Source organism: Geotrypetes seraphini, chromosome 10 (genome assembly GCF_902459505.1).
Source record: "Geotrypetes seraphini chromosome 10, aGeoSer1.1, whole genome shotgun sequence".
In the NCBI taxonomy this organism is placed as follows: Eukaryota; Metazoa; Chordata; class Amphibia; order Gymnophiona; family Dermophiidae; genus Geotrypetes; species Geotrypetes seraphini.
In genome coordinates this window covers 50,082,766-50,103,001 of record NC_047093.1, presented here as the reverse complement: position 1 = coordinate 50,103,001, position 20,236 = coordinate 50,082,766, and the positions used below count along the sequence as shown (strand labels likewise).

General features: G+C 40.4%; 1 protein-coding gene across 8 annotated transcripts in view; it reads right to left on the bottom strand.

Moving 5' to 3' along the window:
• The window catches only part of SPTAN1 (spectrin alpha, non-erythrocytic 1), a 160,683-nt gene that overhangs the window by 20,048 nt on the left and 120,399 nt on the right, over window positions 1–20,236 (bottom strand). For 4 of the 8 annotated variants that reach the window (XM_033960196.1, XM_033960194.1, XM_033960195.1 and 1 more), the window contains 14 exons: window positions 19,740–19,872; window positions 19,424–19,522; window positions 19,011–19,170; window positions 9,568–9,644; window positions 9,251–9,460; window positions 8,676–8,972; window positions 7,786–7,898; window positions 6,754–6,771; window positions 6,179–6,241; window positions 4,708–4,762; window positions 4,221–4,417; window positions 2,737–2,790; window positions 2,047–2,193; window positions 1,790–1,937 (listed from right to left, as the gene is read on the bottom strand). In XM_033960196.1, the coding sequence (XP_033816087.1) occupies window positions 1,790–1,937; window positions 2,047–2,193; window positions 2,737–2,790; window positions 4,221–4,417; window positions 4,708–4,762; window positions 6,179–6,241; window positions 6,754–6,771; window positions 7,786–7,898; window positions 8,676–8,972; window positions 9,251–9,460; window positions 9,568–9,644; window positions 19,011–19,170; window positions 19,424–19,522; window positions 19,740–19,872 (1,771 nt within the window). The remainder of the gene's footprint in view (window positions 1–1,789; window positions 1,938–2,046; window positions 2,194–2,736; window positions 2,791–4,220; window positions 4,418–4,707; window positions 4,763–6,178; window positions 6,242–6,753; window positions 6,772–7,785; window positions 7,899–8,675; window positions 8,973–9,250; window positions 9,461–9,567; window positions 9,645–19,010; window positions 19,171–19,423; window positions 19,523–19,739; window positions 19,873–20,236) is intronic. The other 4 variants (XM_033960198.1, XM_033960199.1, XM_033960200.1 and 1 more) reach the window with 1 other exon arrangement.

Sequence of the window (20,236 nt, the reverse complement as noted above, 5' to 3'; positions counted from 1 at the left end):
AAAATATTCATAAATAAAGCACCAGCATTTTTAGAAAGATTTCTAATACCATACATTCCTGTAAAATCTCTAAAATCAGAAGATAAATTTCTATTAGTAATTCCCTCATTAAAAATCATTTATTCAAGGAGGGATATGATCTTTTCTGTTACAGCTCCTCATATTTGGAACTTGCTTCCTTTCAACATAAGAGAAGAAAAATTACTTAACAAGTTCAAAGGCCTACTAAAAAGTTGGCTGTTTAAGGACGCCTTTAACAGACCCATTTAAAATCATATGACCTCATTCTGGAATTTATCTGGACAAGGAACACTGTTAAGTAGAAATTAAGTGGGTAACGTTCCCTAACCTTTTGTCTCCTTTCCTACCCTCTTTCATTTATTTTGAAATTGTATTTAAACCTATTTTTTAGCCCCCTCCCCCTCAATTGCATTTTTTTGTCATAACTGTTTTTTATGTCCTGTTTGTAAGAATTTTTATTTTTTCTATTTTTAATCTTTGTAAATCGCAGTGGATTTGGATATTGCGATCATATCAAATATTTTAAATAAACTTGATAAACTTGATAGTCTTAGGATGCCTACCCTTTTTTATACACATATACCTATATATACACATATATATATACACACACACACATATATATATACACACATACATACATATATATATATATATATACACATACATACATATATATATATACACACATACATACATATATATATATACACATACATACATATATATATATATACACATACATATATATATATATACACATACATATATATATATATATATATACACATACATATATATATATATACACATACATATATATATATATATATATACACATACATATATATATATATACATATGTATATGTGTGTGTGTGTATGGAAATGGTCTCTTCAAGTTCATTTTTATTCAGTAGTAGTCACATTACATGATGGATTCCTATTTCACTTCCAGTGCTCACTATCTTGTCTGTATGGCAGTTGGATTTTATAGCTTCAGCTTACGATGGAGCCCTTACAAATTTATTTACTGTTTATTTAATCATTTATATACCACTTATAACCTAAGTGGTTTACATTCAGGTACTTTATCATATTTCCCTGTCTGTCCCAGTGGGCTCAATGGGGGGATTAAGTGACTTGCCCAGGGTCACAAGCAGCGAGGGATTTGAACCCACAACCTCAGGGTTCTAAGGCTGTAGTTCTAACCACTGCCTTCTTTCTAAGCTAAAACACATTGCTATCACATATGTTATACATTTCACATATGACTTCTGCTGCTTTGTCATTTGAATATTGATGATTCTAGGGTTGCATGACACACTTGAAGGGCAAACCACCAAGAACTAATGCTTCTGTCTCCATCCACTGTTTATTTATTCAATTTTCTATATCATTCTCCCAGGAACTGTTTACATGAGTTTATTCAGGTACTCAAGCATTTTTCCCTGTCTGTCCCGGCAGACTCACAATCTAATGTACCTGGGGCAATGGGGGAATTAAGTGACTTGCCCATGGTCACATGGAGCAGTGTGGGTTTGAACCCACCACCTTCAGGATCCTGAGGCTGTAGCTTTAACCACTGTGCCACACTCTCCCCTGGGCTGGGCATTAATTACAAGTCACTGAAATATTGGGACTAAAGAATTGAAAATTATCAGGGATAATGGAAATGGTCAGGCCAAGGTGGGTGATCTTAAGCAGAGAAGAATTAAAAAAAAAAAGTTTGATAATGTCACTGTAATGCTCTGCAAGAAGTAACTCACCTGGTAAAGCTCTTCTTTTGTCACATATGCTTTCCCTTCAGAGCTGAGGGCGCGGAATGCACTTTCGATTTCCTCACTCGATTTTACATTCTCTGTTTCCCTGCTGATCATGAAAGCCATGTATTCCTGCAGTGACACGTGACCATCTCTGTTATGGTTAAAAAAAAAAATTCTGCTCAATTTCTCCCTTTGATTTGCAGATCACCATTTCCATTCCATTCACATGAACCTAGGGCACAACCAGGCCATAAACATACCTATTAGGATCCACAGCATCAAGTATTGCTTCAAACTCTGGATCTGGCTCCCCTTCTTCCACCATTGGTAAATCATAACCCAGGGAACGGAGACAGGACTTGAACTCTTGGTGATTCAGTCGACCCGACTTATCCTTGTCAAAATGCCTGGAAAAGAAAGGCCATGAAATCATTAATACAGATGGACATGTGTGTACACAACACAGGACCACATTAAGTTCAGGTGGCAACTAAGCACAATGTGCTGTAGGATTTTGGTTTGTTAGAAACATAAACATAGTAGATGACGGTAGATAAAGAACCTGAATGGTCCATCCAGTCTGCCCAACCTGATTCAATTTAAATTTATAAAATTGTTTCTTCTTGGCTATTTCTGGGCAAGAATCCAAAGCTCTACCCCGTACTGTGCTTGGGTTCCAACTGCCGAAATCTCCATTAAAACCTACTCCATCCCATCTAAACCCTCCCAGCCATTGAAGTCCTCTCCAGCCCATCGTCCCCCAAACGGCCATATACAGACACAGACCATGCAAGTCTGCCCAGTACCGGCCTTAGTTCAATATTTAATATTATTTTCTGATTCTAGATCCTCTGTGTTCATCCCACGCTTCTTTGAATTCAGTCACCATTTTCCTCTCCACTGGAAGAAGATCAATCCAATTCTTATGCCTAAAGGCAATGGACACTCACTTGAACATCATGCTGAACTCCTTTAGGGCCTCTTCTGTGACACCTGTAGTGTTCCTGCAAAAGAGAAGTTCTTACATATGACAAGAGTAGATTGCTGCTGCTTAGTTTAATTTTACAATGGTTTTTGTCCCTTGCTGATGAATTGTGAAGGGACTTATCAAGCTGACTGAAATATGACACTAGAAAGTAATGCTGCTTTAATGCAAAAAAACAAACCCCAAAACAAAACCAGATTTTACCCCTTTGGACTCTCAATAGTGCAGGAATAAGGATTTTCCAATCTGAGGATCACTAAACTTGTAGCCCGTTCTGAGCTCTTCTGGGAGGATGGGATATAGAACCAAATAAATATTCTTGCTCCCCTGGGTACTAATAGCAGCAGTTGTAGAAACACTTAAGCTGTTCATTCCTCCCAACACAAATGATCATGTTAGGAGCTCTTCATCTTCATTGATATTGCATGAAGGCAGGAAGAAACAATATTAGAAGGATGGGTGGTTAGGACAAGGGAGAACATTGTGCTGGTAGAAGGGGATACCACCCCACCCCCTTTCTCCCCCCCCAAATCTGCAACAAGCAATAAAGGCTCATGGAGTTTTCAGAGGAGACAGAACTACCATCTGAATTTGCCAAATTATCTGCTACCCTTTGTCCCATGTTCTACTTTCTCTGAAACAAACACAATGTCCTTATCTGCTACCCTTTGTCCCATGTTCTACTTTCTCTGAAACAAACACAATGTCCTATCTAGATCTCTGGTGAAATTTAACAGTATATGTTCTGCTTTCTCTTGCCTAGCTCCTTTACTGTGGAACTTTCTAGCCTAAACTTTATTGGATTAGATTTGGCTTTGAATTCAATTGGATGATGGACAGGCTGCTGTTGTAGTTTCCTCCTGTGTGTCATTTCATAAGAGTCAGAACAGGGAAGACCACAGGGGCCATGGTTGCTCCAAAAATTGGTGCCCACCTTCTCTCCCAGCGTTCTACCTTAAATCTTCAGGCAGCCGCTGCGTAGTGCTAATGAGCTGGCCTGCTCCAGAACCCTTCATTCTACTTCCTGGGCAGGCCTGGTTCTTGCTGCTGTGCAGCGACTGCCCGAAGATTTAAAACTACAGTAACAGGAGGCAGTGGGTGGGTGAATTGGAAGTTCATGAGAGGTGCTGCAGGATTCCGCTGGGGCCAGGGTGGAGTTCCTGCTCCCCTCCCATGCTGCCCATGCATTTAATTTTGTAAATTTATTACCATTAATTATTCTACCATTTGCTATTATACAAATTGAAAGCTATATAAAGTTTTGTTTAACTTTTGGGTTTTGTGCACCATTGTTTTTACTATCTGCATCCCCTTTGAACTAGGTAAACCACTTTGATCTGTGCAGAATAACAAACTTTAATAAACAAATCTCCCCAGGAAACTGCTATAGAGTCTCATGATCGCTAAGGTGGTCCTCTATCCCAGAGGCACATTGCTATACTTCATTACCTGGCTTGGATTTGCTGCTCCAAGTTATGCTGCATCCTCATTCCTAACTGATCAAGTTGGTCCCATTGTTGAGCCAGCCCCACTGTGCTGTGTTCGGTGTATTTATTATCCAGGATCAGAGCCTCCTCCATGGCAGCTCCCAAATCCTCAATCTTTTTCAGCTGACTTCTCATTGCTCTAATTTCCTGATGCTTACGCTGTTTGGAAAGGTGTAAGGAAATTTATTTAGGAATTAGTCCACTTTTAAGGAAGCAAGCAGTACGTTCTCAATAGTATATTCCCCCAAATACTTTACTAGTGACATAAAGGAAATTCCTGCAAAGTCAAACATTTACAGAAATTTTTTGCCATTCTAAAAAAAATAAAAATACCAGAATCACATGAAAGAGGCTCATTGACCTGAGAACTGATATGGCAGAACATTTTAGGATGTGCTCAGGAGCTTATGTTAAATTAGCCCAGAAAGAACATTCTTGGCAGTACTTACTTTAGTGGCTTCCAACTGCGATTCCAGGGTTCCAGATTCTTCAACCATACAAGATCTAAATACAGAATTTCAGTGAGGGAAGAACACAATAACAAAAAAAAGCAATGGTGGGCCCGAGCTCCCCCTTCTTTACATCATAACTTTTAGATCTTTACGCAACAGAGCCAACTACAAAATATCAGGAGCAGTGGCGTAGTAAGGGGGCAGTCCGCCCCAGGCGCCATCTTGGTGGAGGCATGGGCACCCATTCTCCTCTCTGCTCCTTCCTGACCCCACCCCATCCTGCTGTACCTTTTTAATTTTACCGGCGTGAGCAGCATCATGAACTTTCTGCCCATGTTGGTCTCGGCTCTCTCTGATGTCCAGGAAGTGACATCAGAGGGAAAGCTGACAACGTGGGCAGCAAGTTCATGCTGCTGCTCGTGCCAGGAAAATTAAAAGAGGTACGGGGAAGGGGATGCGTGAGCGGTATGGGAGTTGGGAAGGAGTGAGGGGGCAGAGAAGAGGGTGGGAGAGGGGCATCACCGCCCCAGGCGTCACTCACCCTCACTAAGCCACGGATCAGGAGATATAAAATCTGCACTACTCCAATGAAATTCTTTGCTGCCCCATGGAAAAGCAGTGAATAGCTCCATGCCAAATACAAGCATAGTGCACTTGCTCTCATTGCTTTCCTAAAACTAATTAGTAGAATATAATTGAAGGAGCTCTAGAAAGTGGAAAACTCTTAAAAAAAACTAACAAACCGGAGTGCAAATCTTTCTAATTCCCACTGGTACAGATTTATTTTCCTTTGTCATAGTCTTCCTATTGTAGAACACTATTTTAGTACCTACTTTGTCATTCTCACTCTCTTAACATTCCTGGTGAGAGATCTGTATATGACTAATACAGGGCATGCTGAGGCAATGGCCTTTGCATCTTATGCAGAGCAATCATCTACTCAAACTTCTAAATCTCTGTGTGCAACATGCTTGACTACCTGAATAAATTAAACAGTTCTGAGCTCCCTTGGGAGAACGGTATAGAAAATGGAATAAATATGTTTGTGTATGTATGTATACAGTATCTATATATCTATCTATATATATATATATATACACACATATACACATTTATTCAATTTTCTATACCGTTCTCCCAAGGGAGCTCAGAACTGTTTACATTAATTTATTCATACATACATACTCAGTAATCTGATAGTTATTCCACATCCCACCTACTTGTGGCATCAATATTCATGCTTATGACCTCTCTAAAAAGCTATCATTTAGCAAACTACTATGCTGTCCACTGCAATCACACTTAGCAGTGCAAATCAAGAAGCACAAAGACATGCCAGGCCCTTAAAGCAACATAATAAAAGAAAGGAGAACTACATGCTCATCCTCTCTCTAGCTTTCAGCAGTGACAGTTAGTCAGGGAGACAGCATTATGGTGAGGCAAGAGGAAAAATAATATAAAGAAAAACCTTCCAGACAGATCATCCCCAACTTCATACTGATAGACCCGAATGACACGACGATAGGCTATGCTATGCAGAAAGAGATACCACACTGAATACCAAGCTACCACATAATGACCCCTCCTCCCCAGCTATTTCATAATGTCGAAGCCTTCAATGAAAATTCCCCTCAAATACTAAGACAGCCAAGCAATGAACTTTTGAAACAGTTTTGAGATATTGGTTTGCTTTGAAAATACTTCAGGCACTGTACTCAAACTAATGATTTAGTTATGTGGAAACAGAGAGGAAGTGCCACAGCAGGGAGAGAACAGGTACAGTGCAATGAGATCTATGCATCTCATCTAGAGCTGTACAGCCACAGAAGGAAATATGAGCTTCAGATAAGAAATTCTTGTTATACTTGAAGTAGAACCCACCAAACAATCATAGGGAAACCAGATACATGGCACCATAGAGCAAACTACCCCCTCTCACTGCTACTAAGGTGAACCTTAGAGAAATCAAGGAATATCATAACCCAAGCAAGTCAGAGACAATATTTAGCCCCCAAATTAGCTAAGAACAAAGTGAAAATTTACCCATCTAGAAGATATGTTCTGTCCAAAATCCCAGCAGGCAGCATCAAAATATGAAATGGAAAAAAAAAAAAAAGGGAAAATTAGTAAAATCATAAGATTTGCATTCTGGCCCAAGGAGGGGAGAACATTGCTGCTACTGCCACTACTGTGGCAGCCCCAGAAGTTCACTTGAGCCAGTAAGACTTCCTAATGCTGCTATATGTCATCTAGCATGAAGGGCAATTTAAAGAGGAAATGCTACAAAAATAAAATTAAAGAAAGAGAAGCACAAAACAAGTCTTAGTAACAATAGCCAAACACAAAAAGAGGCATGTGAGATGTGTCAAGCCAAAGTAGCTACTTTTATTAGTCCACAGTAAACTCCAACAAAGAGAAACTCTCTCATCTGGAGTGGATCCCAATTTCGGCAAAAGCCTTCCTCGGGGAACTAGTGAGACACTGAAAATAACATAAGAGTTATATGAATAGTATAATATTCATAAAATGATAATGGAATTAAAAAAAACCAAACATATGACACAAGGACTAAAAGAGTGGTAATCACAATTAAAACATTTAAAACTACTAATAAAACCAATGTATAAATCAAGGCATAAACCAGTCAATTAGAACAATCAAAAGATGATAAAGAGGAAAACGGAAATGAAAAGTAAGATCCCAATGCTGAAATATGGGACTACTACAGATGAGAGTTTCTCTTTGTTGGACTTTACTACTTTGGCTGGATTGACAAATCACACTTGCCTCTTTTTGTGTTTGGTTTACAAAAATAAAATTGCCAATTAGATGTTCTATAATAAGAGGGGCTAGAGCTCATATGCAAATCTGGTAACTCCAAGGCCTTACAGGTGCCATCTTCCCCAACACCAACTGCTCATGTGGATATCCTCAGGAGAGTCAAAACACTGCTGAACATTTTACTAAGATGGGACAGCATTACAGAAATCATAAGGAAGTGACTAAGAAGCAGCCATCTCTTCTGCAGAGGGGAACTGCTACAGGGACACTTGGTAAGATTGTCTGGATTTATACCTGGTCTCCTGAATCCACTGGTGGAATGCATTGGCATGTTGTGCAAACTCTTGGCGTAATTTGTCATTTTCCTCTTGTCTTCGTTGCTCCTTCTGCAGTTCCAACTCGCGTTCCTGAGTAAACAAGACAGAATTTACACCATATGAAGGCTGACCTATACCCAGCATACAAAGGGTTGGAAATGGCTAGAGCTATTGCAACATAGTAACACAGTAAGTGTTGGCAGATAAAGACCTGCACAGTCTATCCAGTCTGCCCAACAAGGTGGTCAGAGTTGAATCTGGCACGCTGCAGAGGTTCCACTTTATCAATAATCTATCTCTTCTTGCCAATTTTGAAGCACAGACTAAAAGTCTGCCTGGCACCAGTCCTATTTCCCAATTATTGGAGATGTCGAAGCTGCTCCAGGCCTGACCCTGATCTGTTTGGCTATTTAGGGGACCCAGACCACAGAAGTCTGCTTGGCATTGGTATTACTTTCCAACCTCTGAAACTACCATCAAAGCTCACTCCAATTATGAGGCCTTTTAAGTTTTGCTTTAAACTGGATTCCATCCTTTTTCTATATTGTGTTCCTCAGCTTATCCCTTACTTTATTGAATTCCATCAGTTTGTGTCATCACAAAAGAATGTTTTCATTGTTCAAACTGCACATACAGTATATATTGTTTGCTTGGTAAGAAAATAAAATCTGATATAGTAGAATGGTGAACATAAGAAAACCTTACTTGGTCAGACCAATGGTCCATCAAGCCCAGTAGCCCTTTCTCACAGTGGCCAATCCAGGTCACTAGTACCTGACCAAAACCCAAAGTAGTAAGTCTGATTCCCTCCTGGAATCAAATCATAGGAATGGACCAGACTGACTCTCACAGACTGAATTCTCTTACCTTGATGATTTTTTGTAGGTTTCTCCAGGTTTCTTCCAGTGCCTCCATTGTGAACCAAGTGTATGGATTTGAAGCCACACGGTAACTTTTGATCTGGCGGTCCAGCTCTGCCAGCTGGTTGAAATCTGCCTGAGCAGAACTGAGTGAGTTGCGAAAGGCATCATGTGCTTCACGAAGTGCTTTAATCTCTTCCAATGAATTACAGCGCACTGGGTCAGTCAGATCTTCTTCTGCATTCTCAAACCAACTGTTAAATGCTGATGCCTTTTTGGCAAATGTTAGGAATAAATCCTCAACCTTAAATATAAGAAACAGTTAATTTGTACAATAAAACAAGAGAAACATTTTTAACTACATTGCACAGGGAACCATTTTAGAAGAGGCTTACCCATCAAGGGCTAGAGTTGTAAGATAGAAAGCACAGTAATTATAAAACCAGTAAGATTGTATACACTGATGAAAGTATTGGAGAAAAGGGAGATAACAGCACTAGTTGCTTGGATTGTACAACTTGCATGGCTTGTGGGCTTTGGTTACTTGCAAACAGCCAGATCTAACCACTTCATCTTGTTCACCTTTCTGAAGTGCTCCTGGGCTTCTAGCAGTTTCTTTTTCCTGGTAGCGGAATTGGCCAACAGCTGGTTCCAGCGTTTCATCAGGGTGGCATGGCGGGCCTCAATGGCCTTGGACTGCACATGTTTAGCTGCCAGAAGCTGGTCTTTCAGTGCAATGATATTTGTGATCCCCTCCTGCTGGAAGGCTTGCAGACCAGCATCAAATGTTTCCTGCAGAATCAAAGCAACCCACCCCCCAAAAAAAAATAATCAGCAAATGGAAGGCTACGGACTTTCCTGTGCTCTCAACACTACTAGATAGAGTATCCGACACAAACCTGTTTAGTGAGGAGTGTCTGCACAGAGGAGAGATCTCGCCCAAAGTCATCAGTCTTTAGACTGTTTTCCTTCTCCCCTAGAAAAAGATAAGATTTATATTTCTGAAAAACATTTTATATTCCACATATTAACACGTCTATTTGGATTACAAACATACACAATTAAAATACAAAACAATACACATCACACAAAAATCATCTAACACAAAAAGTGACATCATTGGGCTGAATGGCAGCATTGGTCTTTGGCTCTTTTTTCATTCTGATTACATCTGTTTCCATTGGTTACCCTGCTAATATTTTCTCTGTGTTTTCTCATGAATTTTACTCTCAATCTTAAGCAATCTGCTCATTGAAGAAAAAAGCAACAGATTTGCAGGAACTTGTGTTCCAGTGGGACACTGAAAACATGGCTATTGCAGGCAATGTGACCTCTGAGTCTTTAAGCAGATACAGATGCTGGGGGGACCTAGATAGACCATGAGCTCATGAAGGCTAATTTTGTTTTTAGAACTATGGACCTGGTTTCAGGAGATTAAAACCATGTTGCCATCACTAGAGCCAAATTTATGACCGAGCATGGACTTGCTCTCTGAACTGCTTAACTTGTGATAACAGTTAGAGACAAAACCCCTTTCCTCAGGTCAGGACAGGATACCATAACAGCAGCATCCTGTACTGACCTGAGGAAGGAGACTTTGGCTTCTGAAAGCTTATTGAAAAATGTATTAGTAAAATAGCATGATTTTCCATTTTTTAAAATTTCTATTTGTTAATTTGTAAAGTGGTGATTGTTATTTATTTTTTCAAATTTACATCTGCAATCTTTATATTTTGTACAGTATTAGGGGTCATGTGTTGTTTCTGTGGTGTATGAAGAGTCTATCTTTGCAGTTCAGTTTAACTTTTGTCTATTTTTAGTTTGTAGAAACTTATCCCCATGCTTGGTGAGGGTCTGTTTGTATGAAAGCATTATTATTATTCTGATAGCATTGAATGTCTATATAGAGTCAATCTGTACTAATCCAGTTTATTTAGCAGCTTAGAAACAAGAGTATTTCTAAAACTTAATGCTAAATTTGAACAGTTATAGTGGACCACTGATATTCTCTTGTCTGTCGGCTATTTGGTTTCTCATTGACAAAGCAATAAGCCATGTCCTATAGGTTAATGTTAAGGATTGCCTGCATAGGTTTCAAAGTTCTTGGAAATGACTGAGAAAAAAAGCACTCTTTTACAAAGTGCAGTAGCGATGCTGTTGCGGTAAACACACCGAAGCCCTTCACCTCCTATGGGCTTTGGTGCTTTTACCATAGCTTTGTAAAAGAGGCCCTAAGTTATTTGCAATTGATATTCTGAGGGCTATACTTGATTGAATTTCTCTTTTCTTTATTTGCTGGCTTTGTTTTGTTGCTTGGAAATGGACATTGTTTATGTTTGGTTTTGCTTTATACTGAGAAAAGCTTCTACACTGAACCCCCCCCCCCCCACTAAGTTATTTGTGTGTGATATTCTGAGAGCTGTTTTTGATATGTTGTCTGTTTTGCTCATGGTTAACAAAAAAATAATTTATTGCTTTATTTGTTGTGAATTTGTGAACTGAATAAGAACAAAAATATTTGGTAGAGCTGGACTAAAATATCACTAGTATTGTGCTGTTTAGTTTTCTGTGCACAATGCATCACAAGTTGTACTTTTATTGATGTTCTTTTAATCAAATCCATAATAAACTTGAAGTTTGAACCCCACCCCACACAAACACACTATAGGTTTAAAATGTTTGCAATGCATTGGGCCCATAAAATTGCATAAAATCATCTTTCTGCTTTGAGCAGGGGGAAAAAAAAATTAAGACTGCAGGGAGTGTGATGAAAAATGTGCTCACGGTGGGGGGGGGGGGAGAGTGAGAGAATGGAGATAAAAATGTGGGGGTGGCCCTAAGAAAAAATATTGCTTGGGGGGTAACAGAAGTATGCAGTGACCCTCTACTAAGGAGTTGCAGAAATCTCTCCAGGATCTCCAGTTTGCAGAGTTATAAGTGTATATGATTAATCGAGTTTATTTTAAAGAAGGGAACAAAGCCAGTAAGTTGCTGGCTCAGCTATTAAAGCCTAAAAAGGCACAAGTGCAGATATTAGCTCTTAAAAATGAAATGTTTCCTTAGTTTTTATAAGAATGTTATATACTTCTGAGGTTCAACATTCCTGTGGGAATATTGGGACATATTTGACTCAGATAGGCTTACCCAAGTTATGTAAGTCTTAATGTGATAAGTTGGATGGAGAGACACAGTTGAAGTCAAAAAGGCCATATGAGGATTTCAGCACAATATTTTTACCTAGTATGCAGTAGTGCTGCCTGATTCATGATTCGAATCGGCTCACCGATTCACTTCGGGTGAATCGATTCGAATCGGTTCAAAACAACAACAACAAAAAAAAAAACGGCTTCCCGATTCACCTGACCCTCCCCCCTTGCCCCGTAAAGCAGGAGCGGCAGATGCCGCACCTGCTTTAAAAGGCATGGGGGGAGGGTCAGTCGGGAAGTGCTGCTGTCAGCTTCCCCCCCCCCGGCGTACGGCTCCCACCCCCTCAAGCCTTCTGCTCCCCCCGGCCTCCCCGCACTGTTTACCTGTCAGCCGGAACAGCCTGCAAGCAATATCGTGGTGTTAGCAATCTTAGTACCACTTCAGAGCTGGTTCCTTCGTCGTGGTCCCGCCCCCTCCTCTGACATCAGAGAAGGGATGGGACCGCAACGGAGGAACCAGCTCTGAGCGGTACTAAGATTGCTAAAACCGCGATCTTGCTTGCAGGCTGTTCCGGCTGGAAGGTAAACAGTGCGGGGAGGCCAGGGGGGGAAGCGGAAGGCCAAGGGGATGGAAGCCGGACGCTGGGGGGGGGGAGTGAGCAGTCCTTTGGGGTGGGACAGGCAGGCAGGCCTTCAAAGGGGGGTGGACAGGCCTTCAGGGGTGGGATAGGCTTTCAAGGGGGGACAAGCTTTCAAAGGGGGGAGGTAGGCCTTCAAAGGGGGACAGGTCTTCAAGAGGGGGACAGGCAAGCCTTCAGGGATGGGATAGGTCTTCAAGGGGAGGGGACAGGCAGGCCTTCAGGGGTGGGATAGGTCTTCAAGGGGGGGACAAGCCTTCAAGGGGGGAGGCAGACCTTCAAAGGGGGGACAGACCTTCAGGGGAGGGAGGTCCTGGTATAGAAGTACACCAGGGAGGGAAGGGAGGGTTCAAAGAGATGTGCATATGCTGGACTTTGGGGAGGAAGAAATGGGTCTGAAAATAGAGGAGAGGGAGCAAGGGAGAGAGATGATGGACAATGGGATTTAGGGAGGGAAGGAACAGAAAGGGAGAGAAGTTGGACGCAAGGGATGGTGTGGAGGGGGGGAATAGAGATACTGGATAGGAGGGTAGTTGGGAAAAGAAAGGGAGAGATGGTGGACCCTGGGGTTGTGGGGAAGGAAGGAGAGATGCTGGATGAAAGGGTAGTTAAGAAAAGGTGGATCTGTGGAGGGAGACAAAAAAAGGAAAGATGCCAGACCTCCTAGGGAGGGAAGAGAAACGGAAGGTGAGGACAGAGATGGAAGATGGATGGTTAGCAGGGAGAAAGAAGAAAGAAGGAGACCCTGGCAAGCAAGTTATTAGAAGACAACCAGAGCTGGGGGACCAACAAAATTTTAATAATGACCAGACAACAAAAGGTAGAAAAAATAATTTTATTTTCTGTTTTGTGATTACAATATGTCAGATTTGAAATGTGTATCCTGCCAGAGCTGGTGTTAGACCGCAAATGTGAGCTAGGATTTAACAGAGAGAGGAAAAGTCTTTTTTGTTTGTTTATTTTGTTTACACCACAATGCCAGTGTGGTTAGGAGAAGGCAAAGGGGGTGAAGGGCTATAAAATAAACCCACTAGGTTGTTTGGAAAAAAAAACAAAAAACCCAACACCCAATTGGGCAGGAAAATCGAATTGAATCAAAAAACCAATTCAGTAGGCTGAATCGAATCAAATTTTTTTTTTCCTGAATCGGGCAGCACTAGTATGCAGATGTTTATTGACAGCAGATATGCAAATGCTTCTCAGCTCTCAGAGGGACAGACAGGGATGTCCCTTCACTGCTACTGTTCACATTGTATTAGTGCTCCAGGGTAGCCAGAGGCATTTTTCAGGAAAGATCATTTAGGTGGGACCGGGGTCCTCAACTTTAGAATATATTACTGGGCAGCCCAACTGAGAACACATTGGGTGGAATACAGGTAGGCCAAGAGCACAGGTCCTTATTGCATAGAGTCTGTTACAAGATATACCACTTGTCTTATTTGGAAAAAGGGTAATGTACTCTCCTTTAAATCAGCTAATAACATGTAAATAGTTTATATCAAACAGGTCTGGGCTCAGCAGTTATTATAAAGGAACAGAGAGGTCAGGATAAAAATATTTTCTCTAGAATTGTGGCTTTCAACACAGTCCTCAAATCAGTTAGTTTGGTTTCCAGGATAGCGACAATAATTTATTTCAGTTTTATATCCCATCCTACCCAGGAGCTCAAAACGAGTCAAGTTTCTTTATTTTTGATATACCGTCTATCAAAACAAGTGTCTAAATGGTATACAATATAATGAGATTAAAAAAGAAATTAAAAAAAGGAGAATAAAAGCAATATCTTATCAAATATTAAAAATACTAGATGAGTTCACACTGACGTACATGGAACAAAAGGGAAATAGGGGAGGGGAAGTATTTAAATACATCAAAGTAAAATTAATAAAAAAAAAAAAAAAAAGGGAGGTAAATAGAGAATTGGTGATACATTAGGGTGGGGATCGCTCCAAGAGAAGCATTTTGGTGTTTCAAGGCTTCATGAGAATTGAGGGTTTGAGAAGCGAGAGCTGGTACTAAAGAGTATAGGTGTCTTTAAAGTAAAAAGTTTTAAGTTTAGTTTTAAATTTTTCAAGAGAGTTCTCTAATTGAAGATCTAATGGAAGGGCATTCCACAGAGAGGAAGTGGTGACTGAAAAAATGGATTTGCGAGTGGTATCGTAAAACAGTTCCTGTATTGATGGTATGGAAAGTAGGTTTTGATTTTTAAATCGGAGGGCTCTGGATAATGAGTATGGGATAAGTAGTTTATCAATGAACGCCGGTTGGTTAGAGTTTTTTTGTTTTAAAGGTAAGGTCACAGTAGTATATTCACAGTGTTTGGGGTACAGGGGTAGTGTGGTACATTCTATATTGTAGGGTAAAAAACAATACAATCATAACGTTTTAGAGATAAATGGTTAATCGTGGGTATACAGTATACTGCTGGGAGGGGAGAGGACAGAGGGCATTTACAGTATAAGGAAAAGCATTGAGTTTACACATGGAATTAATTTGCATACAATAGAGACAAGTACATGTAAATCAATCTCATACTATATTTATTGTGGCTGTCCTAAAAATCCAACTGGCTGTGTCCCGAGGATTGGGTTGAGAACCAACATTTGAGAATCATCAATAGGGATTATAAACTTATTTCAGCATAAAATCTGTACATATTTCCCAGCTACCTAAATAATAACTATGTACAACCAATTTGTATTACGGATAGAACCGCTGAATAGTACAGAACCTTGTGGAAAACTAGTATCATTAAGCATCAAAGCTGAATGAGACAAAGCTTCTCACTTGAGTTCTAGTGTTCAAAAATTATTGAAACCATGACCCTACTCTGTGCCTTAAATACATTACATTACGTTGCTGATTTCTATTCCGCCTCAACCTTGCAGTTCTGGGCGGATTACAAAAGAGACAACTGGACATTTCCAGGATAATTACAGAGAGAATTCTGGTCATTTCCAGGAGAAGTTACAAGAATAATGGAGCTGTATATTTCAAGAGCTACAAGATGCTGTACAAATAGGAAATAGTGCAGATCCAGTATATATACCGTTAGGGAAGCAGTTGACATGCTTGAGGCTAAAGAGAAGGGAACTGGTGAAGGGGGGAGTTGTGCTGAGGGGGGGGTCCGGTTGAGGTTAAGCCATCTGTATAAATTTTTTGAATAGGTGGGTTTTGATTTCTTTGCGAAAATATTTGTAGTTGTTTATTGTTATCAGCAGGTTGGAGATAATGTGGTCCAGTTTCGCTGCATGCCTCAGTACCAACCTCAATCAATCATCTCAACAGCATTTGATGATTAATGGTGTTAAATGCCAGCAAGATATTAAACATTACCAAGACAAAGTAAAAACAAAAACCTGAAGCTGTCCAAAAAGAATCAAACAGCCAACACCAAATACTCAATTCCATACTTCTTTCGAAAACCAAATTGACATACATTCAATACATTATGTTCTTGCAAATGATTTTTTAATCTTTGCTTTTTTGGCAAATGGAATAAATCCTCAACCTTAAATATAAAACAGTTAATTTGTACTAACATTGCACAGGAAATCATTTTAAAAAGAGGCTCACCATGGAAGGCTAGAGTCATAATATAAAAAGACTAAGAAACCAGCAATTATAAAATCAGTAATATAACAAGGTCACAGAAGTACCAACCAACCAACCCATAGTGCTCAAGAGATACTCCATTCAGAATGGGCTGGTCAGTTTCTGCATAGAGGCCTTTGCTGAAGCAATGAAATGGAAATTTTGGTTTACCTTGTCAATTTCTGTTCTGTAAACTATCTCCACCACTGGAATTTCATTAGCTTGCCACATGTGTTCATTCTGTAACCTAGCCATTTTTTAAGGTCATAATTTCTGTACTCTACTTTTATTCTCCATGATCAAAAATGATTATTGAACCATACATGTAGGTGCTGTCACCACCTGATGACACCAGTAACAGAAGCATTGTAGGGGGAAGATGGAACTCAAATTATTTTGGACAGGAATTTGAGATGTGTGCAAAGTAACACTTTTAGAGAAAACTGAATATATGGGAAATAAGCGACCAAGGTCCACAGACTTGCCTGCCCAACGTGACAGCAGTTAGAGATTTATTCATTACTTACAACTGTCCAATTTCTAGATCATTTATAAATAAGTTAAATAGCACCAGTCCAAGCAGACAGTCCACAAGGCACTGTTCAATTTCCAGGCTATGATATTAGACTGAAAAAATTGGAATGTTAACAGGGAAGGATAGATGAAGTCCCAGTAATATTAGCTGGACAACTTGCTTTCTTTGTTTAATTTTCTTTCCTGTGATCCTTTTGCAGAATACTGCAATCTGCTTTATACTGGGCAGCCTTGATGGACTGTGTGGTAGTGTTACCCCCTTGTTTTATTAACTTTGGAAGCGGTAGGTTGTGTCTCTCATGCAAAAATGGTGTGTCTGCCATAGGTCTTGGCAGCATTGGGGTGAAGCAACAAGCCAAATAAAGTTTGAAAATAATATTAAATATTGAACTAGGCCAGTTACTGGGCAGACTTGTACGGTCTGTGTCTGTGTATGGCTGTTTGGTGGAGGATGGGCAGGGGAGGGCTTCAATGGCTGGGAGGGTGTAGATGGGCTGGAGTAAGTCTTAACAGAGATTTCGGCAGTTGGAACCCAAGCACAGTACCGGATAAAGCTTTGGATTCTTGCCCAGAAATAGCTAAGAAGAAAAAAATTTAAAAAATAAAAAAATAAAAAAAAAATTTTAATTGAATCAGGTTGGGTAGACTGGATGGACCATTCGGGTCTTTATCTGCCGTCATCTACAATTTTACTATGTTACTATGTTAAGTTGGTTATACCCCATAGAAGATGCTGCCACTGGAGTGGAAGCATTTTGAAAGGTGGAAGTGCTTGCAGAGGAACTGCAACAATGAAGCATCTCCCTCAACAGTATCAGAGCTCGGTGCAGGAAGGTGGCAGAGCCATTGGCAGGACCAAGGACAGGGAAGCAACAATACAGTCTAGAAGGGAGATAAATCACAACAACCTGCTGACAAATGATGCACTTGGTGACTTCACCTGCTGATTAAGGGAGGGAACCTTCTCTCAGCTTTTTTTTCTTGTTTCTTTTTTTATGATACAAGTGAAAATCCAAGGGGAGGAGAATTGACTGTATAGGATCAAAGAAGATGAAAAAGACTGAAGGGAGTAGGAACTGCAGAGCAGATGAATACCTTATGCAGGCTCAAGAGAAGCCTAAGGCTTCAAGAGAATTAAGCTAACCACAACCACAAAGGGCTTCTCTTTAGTTAGAAAAGAGCTCCAGAACCCAGAACCCACCTTACAACATGCATGCATCTCCCACTGATTGTCTGCAAATTAGGCTCTCTGACAGCCAAACTTAGTTGATTCTTTTATTGAGCGGCTTTCTGGCATGAAAAGGACTGTGTGTGTATAGCAAAACAGCACATTTGCAGTCCAGAGAGTGTGCAGTTGATGTTCATGTCTTGTTCATATGTGGCTCTAGAATAGTAGTGGAGGAGCATTAGAGATTTATATGAAAATCTGACATGAGCTTTAGGAGGAACCTGGGATTAGTTTGAGAAACAACTCTATAGGGATGGAACCAGTATAGGGAAGAGTAATGAACTAGCACTTACAGGTCACTGATCTAGCAAGCAGAGACAGTTAATGGGAACAGCATTTTTCATGAGACAAGTTTTAGTGGATATTTGTATAGGTTCAAAGGGAGGGAAGGTGTTACAAAATCTCAAGGTGGCGGGAGTTTCAAGTTACTTAGTCCTCTCAAACTTAGAAACCTGAGGTTGTTTATTAAAAATATACCCTACCACTTGGCTTAAAAAGGTCACAGCAGTTTGCATAACATAATATGATATGAAATGGACTTGTTTACCTGGCACTCGAGTATACACCTACTGAACTGGTCTTTGGCCATCAGTTTGAGTGGAATAGGAGGTAACTCGGTCTGGATGGGCAAGCAAAATAGTCCTGTTGTATATTTTCCACCTCAGACTAAGATGTTGATTTTCTAGTGGCCTGCCATTTGGTAACCAGGATCACCCCTTGACCTCCCTCAATGCACACGCTCTTCCTTGCTATTAATACATCACCTAATCTAATCTAATCTAATCTAAATCTTGGGTTTATATACCGCATCATCTCCGCAGATGGAGCTCGACACGGTTTACATGGTTAGGGAAGGAACGGAACTCCAGTGGAATTATATAAGTATGAGAGAAGAGAGGTTGGTGTGAGAGTGCCAGGAGCGGGACGGGGTTACGTTCTGGAGAAGAGCCAAGTCTTCAGATGCTTACGGAATGGTAGAAGGGGGCTCAAATTGCGGAGAGGGGAAGGGAGACTGTTCCAGAGCTGAGTGATTCTGAAAGGGAGGGAAGAGCCAAGTTTACCAACAAGGGAGATGCCTTTTAAGGAGGGGTAGGATAGTTTTAATTTTTGAGTGGATCTAGTGGAGGTTGGATCACCTCCAACTTCCCTCTACACATTATGGTTACCAATTCAGGACACTGCACTTCCCACCCCATACTCACCAATCCAGGACTCCACTACATCAGCCTTCCAGTTAAATTGCAGGAATGCAGAGTTCTCATCCAGTTTTGCCTTCCTTTGAGCTGCTGCTTTTTCCAGTTCAGTCACTTTTCCCCTAAGTCCCTGTATCTTGGCCATAATATTATCTTCATGGTGATTGTTCTGATCAGAGAAAAAAATATCCAGTTCAGTTCAAAATTAATCTTAAAAACCATCAAATAATAAGCAATCAATCTGTTTCTTTGCAGAAAGCATGTCTGCTGTCTGTCTTCAGTGAAGTGTTGCAGGATAACACTAAAGTTCCAGCCCTAATCAGGTGAGGTCTCAAGGCAACAAACAATCCTGCTGAGGACTTCAAGAGTATTAAGTCAACCACAAACGCCAGAAATCAGCACTTCCCTCAGCACCCACTTACCTTCTTGATAAGAGCCTCTCCATTAGCACAAACATCATTCACTCTGTCCTTGTGCACAGTGAAGTCCGTTTCAAAAGCTTCATGTTTCTTCAGCAAACCCTGAAAAAACAGATAAGATGGCTTCAACAACTGCTGTGTTGATCCCATTCAGTGCCACAAGAATCATGTGTGTGTTTTCTGTATTATATAACGTGTGGAAATAAACTCTGACCCTGCTGAGCCCCCTCCCCAAAATGAGTCCTGGAACCTTGCTTGCCTCTATATCCAATGATTTCAGATATGTAAAGTGCAGAAGTATACATTCCCTCAGACTTACCTGAATAGCAGCCAGTGTATCCCCATAGTCCTCACTGGCTACTAGGGTCATTTTCTCATTAATCCATGCTTCTTCCTCCTCCACATTTGCTACAAACTGTTGATATTCAAGAGACTCTTCCAGTCGCTGCCCACTATAGTGAAGAGAAACAGTCAGATACATCACTGACGTATATGCCATCCCCGCAACAGGAAAAGTTTTCCTGGAGAATGAAAGATCTCAGTGTACAAAAAAAACCGTTTCTCTAGAAGCTAGCATAAAGAACACTCAATCACCTATGTGTTCTGCACCTATTTGTATGAGCTGCCAGTAGTGGTTGGGGAGGGTTTTAAGAAATGCATTTACATTTGAAAATGCCAAGCAGGTTCACCTTTTTCCTCTCCTGATCTAAACACTTCATTATAACCAACCCCTCAAAGTATCTTTTTAATATAGCTGAGTATATGTACATATAAACAGTTAGTGACTCTACCATTTTGGAAGGATAAAGTAGGTGG